The sequence below is a fragment of the Talpa occidentalis genome, unplaced genomic scaffold (assembly GCF_014898055.3).
Source record: "Talpa occidentalis isolate TD23 unplaced genomic scaffold, MPIMG_talOcc4v2.1 talOcc4.2, whole genome shotgun sequence".
NCBI classification, from domain to species: domain Eukaryota; kingdom Metazoa; phylum Chordata; class Mammalia; order Eulipotyphla; family Talpidae; genus Talpa; species Talpa occidentalis.
The window spans coordinates 20,425,014-20,440,537 of record NW_023602073.1 but is presented as its reverse complement, the minus strand read 5'-3'; the positions used below and the strand labels follow the sequence as shown (position 1 = coordinate 20,440,537).

The 15,524-nt window shown below is 34.3% G+C and overlaps 1 protein-coding gene across 1 annotated transcript; it reads left to right on the top strand.

The window, feature by feature from the left end:
• The first annotated feature begins 12,145 nt into the window (after window positions 1-12,145).
• On the top strand, window positions 12,146-13,081 carry LOC119251032 (olfactory receptor 14J1-like). The gene has a single exon (XM_037518540.1). The coding sequence runs from the start codon at window positions 12,146-12,148 to the stop codon at window positions 13,079-13,081; it is 936 nt and encodes a 311-aa protein (XP_037374437.1).
• The last annotated feature ends 2,443 nt before the right edge of the window (window positions 13,082-15,524 follow it).

Here is a 15,524-nt window from a genome sequence, read left to right as displayed (position 1 = left end):
AGTCCTTAGTTTTCCAGTGATGCTGGCTGCAAGAAAAAAATGGAACCATTGGGAAGAAAATTTCTGTTATTTAAATTCCTAACCCATCTTGGACTCATTGAATTTAGGCATGAAAACACTTGAAAAAGTCACCACTTCCTCTTAAATCATAAATCATATTGACAAATTTTAAATCATCTATACTTGGTCATGCCAAATGTGTAAGGAAGATTATAAATTTTAATAAGGCCTTTTTAATCAAATGTTAAGAAAAATGTGAGGATATAATAGAACAAATAAATTGCACTGCTCAAATACATAATTGTGTTAATAGAAATACAGAGCAGCAAATCTGGTTTATATAAAAAGCTCTATACAGTACATGCACTCACATTTACAAATGTTTCTTAGCTACCTATTCATTATCATTCATCATTCTATCTGTTCATATAGCACTCCAACCACATGGGTTTATTAGTGGAATTTCATAATAATATTAGTAATTATTACCAGCGTAAGTTAAGAAAATGCCATTTTTCATTTGCAAAGTTATTTCCTCCAAAAATAACAATATGAAATACAATTGAATAGTACCTATATAATAATTATATATAGGTCACCATTGTAATTAACATAAAATAACATAAAAATATTGAAAAATGTTAATTTTCCAAAAGATTCAATAACAACAGACTTTCCCCAGGATATTTGCTTAAGAAAATAACATAACTGATGCACACAAGAAAATATCATTTACTCTAATTCTTACTGAAAGAAAATGTAGACCAATAATGTGATATGATTTTGTACCTAACATATTAGTCAATAATAAAAAAGAAATTTCAATTCTATTATGAAGACCTCTAGTGGTAACATGTATCTGAAAGGTGTGGCCTAGAGCCCTAAGTTGTGTACAGTGTCACAAACCATGTTACTACATTAAAATTAAATAAATCAAGAAATAATAAATATGGTGTTTATTTTAAAAGTAGACACAGAATAAACTTAAAACATGAAGGCAATATGTTCAAACAGTGCATATTTTCTTCAAGAAGAAAATTATTTAGCAGAGATCCTAAATCATCTGAAATTAAACCATTGAGCATGATGTATATATGAGTTCAATGAATTCATTTGATGATTACAGTTAAGAAAACTATGTTCATTTAAAAGCATTGCAGTAGCAAAATCTATTGAGAAGCCTATAAAGGTGAACTTGAAAATTGTCATTATGAAGTATTTTTTCTGAGATGGGACCTGGCCACTATTTGGGTGACATAGGATGAAGGAAGATATTATATAAACTTTATGGTCTCAAAATACACAGAAGCAGAGAATAAAAAAGTATAAGTAATTAAAAGACATAATAGTAGTAATTATTTCTCAATGATGAGTAAATGTGTTATTGCTCCTTTATAGATTTGTTATCCTGACCTGAAACACTTGGTAAATGATTCTCCATTTTAATTTTTCAGGCTGAAATCCATGATGCACCTGCAATGATTCTCTGAGAAGCTGAGGGAGATGGATGCTTCCAGCTTCTGTAGTATACTATGCCAATTAATTGGGAAGTTATTTAAGTCTGAGCTGGATGGAAATGACTTGGTATAGATGAGACATCCCCTTGCACACACAAGAAAATTTATTTAAATTTTGGGTCAGTCTTATTCTGTGTGTGCTGTGTGTATGTGTGTGTGTGTGTATCTGGGTGTGGCCCACTAGAGTTTTAAAATACCTTTAAATTAATGCTGGTAATTTTATATCTAAGCAACAATGAATAGAGACTTTGAAGATGACATTTGACTTTTCTAGAGATTATAAAGGCACACCTACTCATCAAGGCAGATGAGGTGTATTGAACCTCCAGAAGCTTCCATTTCTGTGTCTGGGAAAATGTTGCTTAATTTTGGTTTAGAAAAACAAAAATGTCTCCATTCCACATTCATAAAAGCATTGCATGATTTACCCAAAATTATTTAAAAAAATATTTACCCAAAATTATTTTACCTAAAAGTAAAAGTCAACTTGCCACATTAGGGTTACATGGCTCTAGCTAAGACTTGCTTTATATAATGTTGCATTTATTGTCTGTGATACCAGCAACTACTACAGAAAAAAAAAATGAAGGGATTTGAATTGTCTCTTTTGCTGAGTCTTTAGAATTATTGCAAGATTTTTTCCCTTTATGACTTATCAGTTTAACTAAGAATATAATGTTGCCCTTTTTTAGTTTAATGAAATTCCTAACTTTAGTGCTGAGCAAAATTTTACATTGGTTTTATGACTTTAGTTATACCATTTCAGTGTCCACAGATTATTTCCTTATTATAAGTTGAGATATTCAAAATCTAAGATCTCTATCACAGTTTAGGAAATCAATATTTCTGAACGTTGCAGTTTAGTGTTTAGGTGGATATAATGTTTCTAAAACATAGCTAAAGTCATTGATAACTGTATTGTGATTATGTAATGATTTTGCATGCTATTTTTTGTAAATACTTTTCTCTATAATACTGAAATAATGACCATCCACATGTCCATTTCAGAATTTCTTGAATTTTCTCTAACTCAGAAGCAATCAGAAGACTTGATAACTGATTATGATATGACGCATTGTCTCTGCTTATGCTCTTCTAGTCTATGATTTCTTTAAATGTTTAACTTTGTGGAGATGGAAAATGTAAATATTTTGCTCTGATTAAAATATCTGATTCATTCTTAGTTTTTATATTTTTCTACCAGATTTCAACAATTTATCTGTAATCTTTGATGTGGAAAGCATCATTTAGCTCTTATGAGTTTTAAATAATATGAATACAAGAAATATCTGACAGTATCATATCATCATACAATCATGCTGCATTATTTCTATGATGTTATCTAAAGAAAGACATTGCTAGGGAGGTGAAAACTGCACTCCACAATGTTTTCTCACCCATTCAAAACCAGTAACTTAGTGCTTTCATCTTTCTGTGTAATTTGTCTTTTCAGAACCTAAGGAAACTCACCAGAGCATATCCAAGAACTTCTATCTTCAACAGAAGGAGAAGATGTCAGTGTGAGCAGCTGATATTTAACTCAAAGTTAACCTCTGAATTCAGTAACATTCAGAACAGTGTGAACTTTGAAGAAAAAATAAGTCCATTTCAATCCTTCTTTGGTCTCTGGAGGTTAGACTATGCAATCTAAGCACAAGCAGAATGTCTTGTTTTTGTGGGTATTTGGTATTCTGGGTAAATACCCTGGGACCAATATACCCTGGGATGCAGTTTCACTCATTGTTTCTACAGAGTATTTTCTATTGAGTTTCTTTACTGAATACACATAGTTACCTGGAATTTCAGTGTAGGTGTGTTAACTGGTCAAATTACTGGGAAACTGTTCTAATCTTCATGTTAGATTCATAAATATACAACAAAAAGTCTTAGTTCTAGTTATCAGATCATTAAGTTAATTAATAACCAGTTAAGATTATGCTGTCTAATAGACATGTCCGTTATCTGAAAAGGGTTAATTCACAATAATGACTACCAATGATGCAGCTAAATTCTCCCTAATCTTTACACTAAATGCCAATCTAATTCCACTTAGAGTGAAGTAGTAACAAATAGCCATTTGTAAAAATCCTGAGTGTGTGGTCCATGTTTTCTCTAGCACAAAAATAATAATTATTAAAAATAACCTGATTGTTTCGAGGTTATATTATATTCAAATTAGAAGAGGTGACACTGTGTATTCAATTATTACAAACCATGTTTTATCCCAGGCTCTGATTTCAGAAATGTGAGCTTTTCAGCCTTAAAAAAAAGCCATAAAATAGAACTCAGATAGTTTCCAGGTAAACTATCATTTTAAAACAAAGTTGTAATTAATGATCAATTCATCTACATTTGTAATCTAAGAATAGCAAACAAGGGTTTAAGTTATTCATTCAGCACATGTATCTGTCTGAACTGGAAGAAAAAAATCTCCTCTATTAATTAATAGAAAAAATGAAAACAAATTTATAGGTTCTGAAGACATGGGACAAAAAAGCAGTAAGTCTAAAAAAAACATAATATAAAAGTATATAGGTTTGTAAGCTGTTGAGCTCATATCTGGCAATCAGATTAAGAATGTATAAAAAAGAAAATTTTTAGAATCTTTCAAATATTAATATCTGAAATATAGTCATGTATAAGCAGGACTAGATCTATCCTTTCACATATTATGAAAATAAATAGTAATGTCATAAATAGCAGAGGAGATGTAGCTCAAAGAGTAAGAATGATAAAATATTTCACCTTTAAGTAGTAAATTGGAGTCTTAGAGATACACTGAGGCCCTACAACTGTTCATGACAGTTATATGGAAGAGAAAAGACACATGGAATTTGTTAGAATGTTGACCACCATAATCTCTAAAATATTTTCTAAATATTCTCTAAAGTTCATTGAGTTTCTAATAATATCTAAACCATCAACATGAGAACTCAGTGAAGTTAGGTATGAAATCACCAGAAATTGCCACATCATTATAAATGAATAAATAGTTCTATAAACTAATAATCTTGTGCAATTTTCAATGACTTTGGCTCAGTCATGGAAACCTAGGTAAGGAAGATCATAAATTTCATTATTTCCCATTTCAATCAAATGAAAAGAAAATGAATGAATATAATAAATATTATGAACTGTATTTTCAAATATATACTTTTATTAATTGCACTATGGACCACTGAATTTTGATTTACATTAAAGATTTTACAGTCCATACACTCATATTATAAAGGTTTCTTAGCTACTCATTCTAGTCTAATCATAATCATTCTATCTATTCATACATCACGCTGACTACCAAGGTTTTATTATTGCAATGTAATATTTTCAGTTATATATGAGGAAAATATTCCTCATTTTTATATACTTCTAATAGTTACCATTATGAAATGCCAAAATAATAGTACCTATTCATTACATAATTATGACATATAAATAACTTATTAACAAAAAATATCATAAAAATTGATCTGAAAAATACTGTTTCCTAAAAGGAAAGTATTGTACAGACCTCAACACGTGTATTTTAAAAGAAAAGACAATTTAGTCCAATCTGATTAAAACAACTATGAAATAAAATTTTGCATCTAAGTAGTACACTATCAAAAATAATATAATCAGTAGAATATATTATGATAAAGATTTTTGGTAATAACATACATCTGAGGAGGTCTGACTATAGACCCTTATATCAGGTACAGTCTTATAAACAAATACTACCTCAGGGGTCTCTCCCGGTTGAGCGCTGGGTTGCGAAGCTGTCCGCAGCCTCTGCAGCGCTGGTAGGATCCCCGGGGATCAGCGAGTGTCCCACATGGCACGCAGACCTCTCCTGCCACCCGCTGCTCCCCTCAGCAGTGTACTTCGTAAGTCTACCTGCTCTGCTCTCCGCTCTGACTCTGGTGAACTCTCTCACCCTCCCACACTTTTGACTGTATCCACTACTTGTATAAATAAATAAATCTTTTAAAAAAATGTTACCTCAATAAAATGAATTCAATTAACATAATAATGAATATGATTTACTAAAAAATAAAAAAAATAAGTGTAATACAGGCAAATGATAGGATAAAATTTGTGCATTCTTTTTGGAAAAGAAGAAATTATTATTGGTTCATAGATATTACTTCAAGTCTTTGTCCTTTTTAGGAATCTTGTGTTAATGAAGGAGATAAAGATGGTCGATTTTCCTTTTCAAAGAAATTCCTACTTTCTGTGTTAATACAGAAGTTTCCTTTAATTTCACATAAGTAATTCTACCATTTTATTACCCCCAGGTTATTCATAGTCATATATCTGAGGGAACATTCAAAATCTAAGATCTCTATCATAGTTTTGGTGAAGATGGATATTGATACACAATGCTTCATGTTTACATGGATATGTTGTTTTTAAAACATAACCAAAGGATGGTCTCACTCATAGCAGGAATCTAGAAAACTTAAATAAGGGACTAGGAAAATGAATAACTATAAGAAAGTGAAAATCAAAATTAACGAACAACTATGAACCAGAGATACTCTATGGGGGGTGGGGGGCTGGGAGGGGAGGGATTGGGGTCAAAATAAGAGGGTCGCAATTGTATGGGGTATATAAAAATAAAATTTACATAAAAATAACCAAAATCTGCTAAATGTATTAAGATATTGTTAATATCTTTTACCAGCTAATTTTCTTGTAAATGGTTTTCTCTATATTTCTAAAAAATTGACCATTGTCCTGTCCATTCCAGGATCTTCTTGAACTTTCTCATTTCAGTATTTTCCCCTATGAATTAAAAGAAATCAGAAGGCTGATGACTGGCCATGAAAAGAAGCATGTCTCCTATTTGCTCTTTCAATTTTATGCTTTCCTTTGGGTCTATACTGTGTGTAGGTGGAAAATATGGTGACTTTGTTTCACTACAATGTTTCATCCATTCTCAATTTATAAATTTTCTGCATATTTCAACACTTTTCCTTTAAATTCAGATGTGAAAATTATCTCAATCTCTTATATATAAGTCACTATTATAAGACATTGTTAGGGAGGTGAGAATTGCACTCCATAAAATCCTTTTGGAAAAAAAGAGTTACAATGTTCTCTACCATATTCCTAACTTCTAATCAAATAATCATATCTCATAAATAATAATTCATACTTTACCAGTACTGGCTGGTTATCTCATCCACTCAAAACAAGTAACTTATGGGTTTTCCATTATTTGTAATCTATAGTTTTAGAACCTAAGGAAACTCATCAGAGCATATTGAAGAAATATTCCCTCAACCAAAGGAAAATCTGTCTCCATGAGCAGCTGACATTCCTGTCCTGATCTCTGCAATCCAGTCACATTCAAACAACAAGCTCATTACAACCTTAATTTGGCCACTGGTGATTAGGCAATTAAATCTCGTTGGCACAAGCAAAGTTTCTGGGTGCTGTGGGTATTTCATGTTCTTAGTAAATACCCTGGGACCAAAACTTGCCATTATGTTGATTATTCTGGGCAACTACATTTTGTTGATTTACTGATCAGAAATAGTTACTTAGTATTTTGACTAGGTATTTTGTTTATTGGACCATTATTGAAACATATTTGAAATGTGTGTTAGATTCTGAAATATTCAATGAAAAGACTTAATAATCATTAAATTAGCAAGTCAATAATTTAACTCAATTCATAAATAAATATTATAATGGCAAATAGACAAGTCCATCATATGAAAGGGATATCTTGTCTGACAACAATAGTATCAAACTGAAAACCTCACTAATAGGTGGAAATTAAACAACATGCTCTTTACAACCAATGGATTAAAGAAGAAATCAAAAGAGAAAAGAAAAAGGTATCTGAGTTTGTTATTCTCACATTTATAATTTAGATATTAGGATAAACTCTATGAATTATAGAGTTAGAAAAATATTAGAGATCATGTGGCAAACATCCCACCAAATTAAAAATGTGTCTCTCCATATCTATGCAGCTGTCATGAATAGTTATGGGACCTCAGTGCATCTCCAGGACACCACATTTACTAATTAAGATGAAAACATTTAGCATCTTCCTCATTGAGCTACATCTCCTCTGCTATATACGATTATTGTATTTCTTTTCATAATATGTGAAAGAACAGATCTAGTCTTGCTTATATACAATAATCCTACAGATATTTGAAGCTACATGTATAATTACCTAGTGTGAATTCACTTTTAAAAGAGGATAAAATTTTTCTCTACTTACATTTTTCGTGTTTGTCCTGCTTCTTGGGCTCACAGCTTGAAAATATACACACATTTAAAATCTGATATTTGCAATCCCACCAGTAGTGTGAAAAGGGTCTCTTTTCTCTACAACCTGGCCAGAATTTGTTGTTGTGAGTTTTTGTTTGTTTGTTTGAATATGGGCCATTCTCACAAAAGTGACTTGGCATCTCATTGTGGTTTTGATTTGAATTTCCTTGATTATAAGTAATGTTGAACAGTTTTTCATAAACTGTTGGCCAGTTGTCTTTCCTCTTTGGAGAAGTATCTTTTTAGCTCTTCTGTATCTGAGGCATATAGCAGAGGTGAGGGAGAGAGAGGGGTCAAAATAGGGGAAGGAATAGCACAAGGACTTTTGGTGATGGGTCACAAGTGATGTGGTGGTGGGAGATTTGTGGGGACCACACCTGAGGGGAGAAATCAAATATTGTCCAAAAATGAACAAATATATAAGTGAATAAAAAAGTGTAAAAAATTGGGCCTCCTCGGTGGCGCAGCAGTTGAGCGCTGGGTTGCAAAGCTGCCTGCAGCCTCTGCAATGCCAGTTCTATCCCCGGCTGCTCCTCGGCCACTGGAGGAGGGTCCCACATAGCATGCAGACCTCTCCTGCCACCTGCTGCTTCCCTCAGCAGTGTACTTCGGTCCTTCTGCCTGCTCTGCTCCCTGCTCTGGCTATGGTGAGTTCTGTACCCGCCCACCCTTCTGACTGTACCCAGTGCTTGTATAAATAAATAAATAAACAAACAAACAAACAAACAAATAAATAAATAAATAAATAAATAAATCTTTTAAAAAGTGTAAAAAATTTTAAAAAAGTTAAAAATAACTGAAAAAATTAAAAAAAAAGTTAAAAAATAACAAAAGTTAAAAAATAACTGAATTCTGATATCTTATAAGACATAGCTTTTGTTGGACCAAGTGATCAGAAACCTGTAGACTCTTCTCATTAATTTAGAATATTCCTCAAATTCAGGAGCACTAATACATGTACAAAAAGGATGGCTGAAATTAAAGCTTTTTGAGCTCTTAGAACATAAATGTGAAATGCTCTGACAATTAGTTGTAAGGTTCTGTTCAGAGGACAGTTTACTTGGAAACCTGATTCTATTTCATAGCATTTTTTCTGATTCTATTTCATAGCATTTTTTCTGATTCTATTTCATAGCATTTTTTCTGATTCTATTTCATAGCATTTTTAGGACTATAAAACCTCATTTGTGAAATGAAGCATGATTCTGTGAAGCTGTCTGCAGCCTCTGTGGCACCAGTTCGATCTCTGGTCGTCCAGGGAGTTACCCACATGGTGTAGCAGACCTCTCCTGTGTCACCTGCTGCTCCCCTCAGCAGTGTACTTCAGTCTATCTGCCCATTCTGGTCCCCACTCTGTCTCTGGTGAATCCTCTTACCTCCCGCACCTCTGCCCTGTACCCCAGTTCTTGTATGCATTAATAAATAAATCTCTAAAAACATTGTATATTTGTTACTATAAAGTAAATTAATAACTTTCTATTTTGAATATTCTTGAATCTTGCACCAAAGTATAATATTTTTCAATAATTTAATCCAATAAACAAAAATAAGCTGAAATTCCAGGTAACTACTTAGAATCATTAAATCAATTCAGCAGAAAAATACTCTGCAGAAACAATTAATATAATTTCAACTTTGGCCCCCAGGGCACTGGCCAGCAAAGCAAATACCCAGAGCTCCCACAAACTCTGCTTGTGCCAAGAGGTTTCATTGCTTAATCACTAGGGGCCCAAGAAAGATTGAAATAGACTTACCTTTTCTTGACAGTTCTCATTTTTCTGAATGTGACTGATTTCAGTGATCAGGACTTTGAGCTAAATGGCAGCTACTCACATTGACAGCTTCTCCTGTTGAGGGAAGGGAATCCTGAAATATGCTCTGGTGAGTTTCCTTAGGGTCTAAAAAAGCTAGATCACACAGAATAATGGAAAGCCCATATGATACTTATTGTGAATGGCTGAAAGAACTAGTAATGTCATTGAACTTGTTAAAAATGGGATACTATTGATAAACTATGACTATTTTCATGAAAATTAGGAATCTGGGGGGACTATTGCAAATGCCTTCTATTCCAAGAAACATTTTGTGGAGTGCCAATTCCACCTCCATAACAATGTCTTTCACTATATAACCATTGTAGAAGTAATTCAGCATGGGTGTATGACAGACTAATGCTATTGGATGTACCTCATATTCTTATCATTCATTAACACTTATACTAGTGAGTTATAAGAGATGTGAGATGCTTCCCAAATTAGAAATCTCAGAAAAAAATGTTCAAATATGTTAGAAAAGATTGAAAATCAAGAATGGATCCAACAGTTTCATGAGAGCAGCATAACCATATTTTCCATCCTCCCAAAGGAAGGATCAAGAAGAAACCATAGATTGAAAGAGTACAGTAGGAGACCATGCTTCATATCATAATAGTCACACAGACTTCTAATTTCATCTCATTCTTAGGAGAAGATTCTGAAGTAAAGAAATACATGAATTTCTGAAATGGACTTCTGAATGGTCATTTAACAGAAAAACAGAGAAAATGACTGAGATAAAAATAACTGAAGTTATGCCTTCAAAAATAAGTTGAAGGCATATATATTTTCAATTCATAGGAAAGAGATAAAATTTTCAAAATGATATCAAAAACTGTAATTGTTTCCACTATGTGGTATAGTCACTGACAAGAGTACATTTAAATTAATGGAATGATCAAATAAATACTTTTAGATAAATCAAGCAATATTTCAATACATAGGAAATGAATTTTTTGTTGGGTTCCACAAAGAAAAATAAGCAACCTTCTCATGGACACATGGAAATGGAAATTTTGGGAGGCTTCAGAAAATTTACCTGGAAAGTTGCAGTTATAAGAGATGATGCCAGATGAGTAAGTGTGCCACGATCACCTCTAGAAAAGCAAGGGGTTGCCTTCAAAGACTCCCTTTAATATTGTCTAAAATAGAATCACTTGGTCATACGTAATAATATGTTAACAATCCTGTGGAATACACAGACACAAACAAAATGACTGAACCTATTCAAAAATAAATTTTGCTTCTATGTGCAAAGACTGTCTCATCTATGCAGAATCTAGAAGCATCCATGACCCTCAGTTTCTAAGTAAATCGTTACACCATGGATTTCAGGCTGAAGAACTGAAAAGGAGAATCATTGTCTTACACGTTCTGTCAGTTTAACAAATCAGCAATAAGCCAGCAATAAACACAACATTCCCTCACTATGCAGAAATAATCACTGATGTTGCAAGTTTCATTGCCGTATACTCTTTTATTCTCAGCTTATTTCATTCCTGTGCATTTACATGTTTTGAGAACATAAAGTGTTCATATCTTACTTCTTTATCACCAAATAGTTTTCAAATCCCGTTTAAAAAAAAAAAAAACTTCAAAAAGGTAATTTTCATGGCTGCATAAATATTATCATGAAAATAATTATTTAGTTGTATTTCTAGTATTTGCCAATGTTTGACATATATTTGATGTTTCATAATTTCAATTATGGAGAATGTAAATGTTTAGTTAAAGAAGCAAAAATATATGGCTTTTACTGCTCAAATACAAAATGAAATTATAAAATTGCAATGAGAAATCCAATGTAATTGGAGTGGTATATAAATAGAAAGAATGATTACTGAAAAATAATAAGGATAACAAACATTTAAAAATGTGAGTATATGAGCTACAGAAAACTTTGTACACAAATCAAAATGCAATGCCCTAGTACTACGAAAAAGATTATATATTTTTAAATACATTGTATTAATTTTATTCAAATATGCATTCTCATTCCCATTGCTTGAAATGGCAACTTTATTTTATTTTTTTTAAGATTTATTTATTTATGCAAGCACTGGATACAGTCAGAAGAGAGGAAGGGTGAGAGAATTCTCCAGAGCCAGAGCAGGTAGCAGAACAGGAGAACAGACGAGAACACTGCTGAGTGGAGCAGCGGGCACAGCAGGAGAGGTCTGCTGGCCATGTGGGACCTCGCCAGTGGCCGAGGATGGAACCGGCGCGGCAGAAGCTGCAGGCAGCTTTGCAGCCCAGCGCTCAACTGCTGCGCCCCCGGGGAGGCCCAAAATGACAATTTTAAATGGCAAAATTTAAAATCCCCTTTATCTATGTTTTCATGACTGAGCCCAAATCATTTAAAATTCTCCACTAGATTAGTAGTTTAAAGAACTACCTTCCCATGAATGATGAAGTGGTGACTTCTTTAAGTAATTCCAAGCCTAACTTCCTTGATTTCAGGTGATAACGAGGTTCAATGACAAATTCCAAATGTTTCCATCTTGTCTTGCAGCCAACATCACTGGGAAATTAAGAAGCAACATGGCTAATTTTACTATGAGTGGATTTCTTCTGATGGGATTTTCTGCTACGCCTGAGCTAGAACTCGTCCATGCGTCTCTGTTCTTAGTCATATATGTGATGGCGTTAATTAGCAATATTCTTATTATCACCGCAATTTCCTTGGAGAGTACTCTCCACTCACCGATGTATTTCTTCCTGAAACATCTCTCCTTCCTGGATCTGTGCTACATTTCCGTGACTGTGCCAAGGTCTATTTACAACTCTTTCATGCACAGTGGCTACATTTCGCTCGGGGAATGCATGGTACAGTGTTTTGCTTTCGTTCTTTGTGCAGTTGCTGAGATATCTATGCTCACGGTGATGTCTTATGACCGCTATGTGGCCATCTGCCGTCCACTGAGCTACGAAATCATCATAGATGTCCGCACCTGTGTCCGAGGAGTCCTGGGGGTCTGGATCAGTGGGGTTATTTCAGGGGCTATGCAAACAGCGACCACTTTCTCCATGCAATTCTGTGGCTCTCATGTCATTCACCAGTTCTTCTGTGACATCCCCCAGCTCATGAAACTCTCCTGCTCTAATAGGTATATCAGCGAGGTTGGCGTCAGTGCCTTCTTGTCTTTGGCGGGCTGTCTTTGTGTCACGTTTATTGGAGTGTCCTACACAAAGATATTCTCTACTGTGCTGAAGATGACATCTGTTGAGGGCAGAGCTAAGGCTTTTTCTACTTGCCTTCCCCACCTCACTGTGGTCATTTTATTCATGTCAACCGGAATCTTTGAGTTTCTCAAGCCACCTTCTGACTCTCCAAGTGCTCTGGACCTTTTTCTCACTATTATGTACACTGTTGTGCCCCCAACTCTCAACCCAATGATCTATAGCTTGAGAAACCAAGCCATAAAAGCTGCTCTCAAAAAGGTTTTTCAAGGAAGAAAAGCTGACCTCTTTTGCTGAGGCACAGCTGTTAATTCTTGCTTGAGTGAGAATTTCAAAATATATTGAGAAAACTTTTGACTTAAGTAAGTTGAGACAAATAATAATTAGAAGATCTTATGAAAGAAGAAAGAGTAGTGAATAAATTCAAGAAACAACCTCCAGATAGATCTGGGAGAGCTGTCTAAACTCTGGGCTTCTCCATTAGGTTTTTATTCAATTTGCATAGATCCAAATTTATACAATGTCCAGGATCTGAGTGGGAGTCTTCATTTTTTTTTTAAGATTTGTTTGTTTATTTATTTATTTATTTATTTATTTGTACAAGAACTGGGGTACAGGCCAGAGCCAAGGGAGGGTAAGAGGATTCACCAGAGACAGAGTGAGGAACAGAACAGGCAGACTGACGAAATACACTGCTGAGGGGAGCAGCAGGCATGACAGGAGAGGTCTGCCGATCCATGTGGGACTCTCGCTGACTGGCTGGGATGGAACCTGCACTGTAGTGGCTGCAGACAGCTTCATAGTGCTGTGCTACAGCCCTTGTGCCACCAGGAGAGGCCCAGGGTGGGAGTCTTCTTAATGAATCTCTCTGATGTCATCTATGCATTGAGGATAGCAAAGGTGGTGCTAAAATTGACCCAATTTAGAGCTTTATTATCTGGGAACAAGCTTTTCAACCCTGCTGCAAACCTTGAAGTCTGTCTTTCTTAAAGTTAATGATTTGCCAGGCAACAGTTTCCTAAATGCTGCCTTTTCAAAAAGAGCATGGTTCTTGTGCACAGCAGCTTCAAGGCCAGGCCAACTCCATCTTAACCTTGACTTGTGCCCTTTACTTAGGGCCAAGGAGAATGTTTCCCAAATTGTTAGCTGTGGTTATCCAAACATGACACAGACAGTCAAGAATTTATAGCTAAATAGACAAATGGTCATAGGGAAAGTCACAAAATTGCCATAAAGATGTGCTTCTGAGTAATGAAAATATTCACACATATAACACCATAAAATTTCCTCTTGTAAATATAGTAGATAACTTTTTAAAAAGATTTATTTATACAAGCACTGGGTACAGTCAGAAGTGTGGGAGGGTGAGAGAATTCACCAGAGCCAGAGCTGGGAGCAGAGCAGGGAGAAGAACCAAAGTACACTGCTGAGCGGAGCAGCGGGCGGCAGGAGAGTTCTGCGCGCCATGTGGGACCTCCTTCGGTGGCCGGGGAGCAGCCGGGAATTGAACCACCGCTGCAGAGGCTGTGGGCAGCTTCGCAACCCAGGGCTCAACAGCTGTGCCACCGGGGAGCCCCAATAAATTGTTTCTAAAAAAAAAAATGCCAGGTGTGCAAAAAATATTACCGTAATTTTAAAGAGTTTAGCATAATCCTTTCCCTGACCATTTCTGTCAGGGTGCTAGAAAATACTAAATAAGAGATTTGCTCCTCTTTTTTCCTGAGTTACACGGAGCTGGGATATCACATGATGTCTATGAACTGATGAGAGCCTCTGACTCTAGCACCCATTTCCCATGTAGAGTCCACTGTGGTCTCCCCACCATGAGGCCTCCAAGAGCAAAACACTTAGATTACTCTGAAATAATATCATTACACTGTTTATTTGCCTCTGAAGAGGCAATCAAATAATTGCTAGTCAATTGGCAGGAATCCTTTAATAACAGAATATCTGTATGCGCATGTAAAATACATATTTCTAAAAGTAAAAATGACCTAGCCTAAATTTAAAAGTATTATTTTTTATAAAATTCATAAACTATCAAAATGAATAGAAATATTTAAAACATACACACACATACAATTTGTAGTGATTAGAATTAAAAAATCAATAGATAAATTGGCAAATAAAACAAGAAAAGAATTGAGAACTAAAAGATAGTTGTTCAAACATAAATTAGGTTTCCAGCAAATGAACAAATGACTGAAGTGATAGAACATAAAGAAAGAGATTGAATCATAAATGATAGGATGGGAGAGTCTAATATTGACCTATTAAAATTTCCCAAATATCAGTCATCTGTTTTCTCTTGCTTTAAGGGCATGACAACAAGCAATATTAAAAAAAAATCATTTTCATGTGTATCCTAGAAAAAAATAGAAATACAAATCATTAGTTTCAAGAAACAAAAATTGGTTAATATATTTCAAGTGTATTCACAACACCTTTAAAAATATAAAATAACAAAGACAGTATTTATATTTACATTGAAAACTTTACTGTTTTATACCTTCATTCCACAACCATTTGAAATTAATTTTCTTAAGATGTGAGGTAGAAGTTGTGGTTCATTTTATTCAAAGTGATATGTAGAGGATTCAGAATTATTAATTGAGAAGTAGTCTCCTCAATAAATTTCAGTGTTGTTAATGGAGAAGTGTTGTTTGCTGACAAATTTCACTTTTGTGTTGTGAAGTGATGATATAGACATGGGAGTTTTAACCTGTTTGATTGATGTGGT

What these genes read in the sequence shown, in the direction of transcription:
- LOC119251032 (XM_037518540.1), top strand. Translation starts at nt 12,146, where the DNA reads ATGGCTAATTTTACTATGAGTGGATTTCTTCTGATGGGATTTTCTGCT.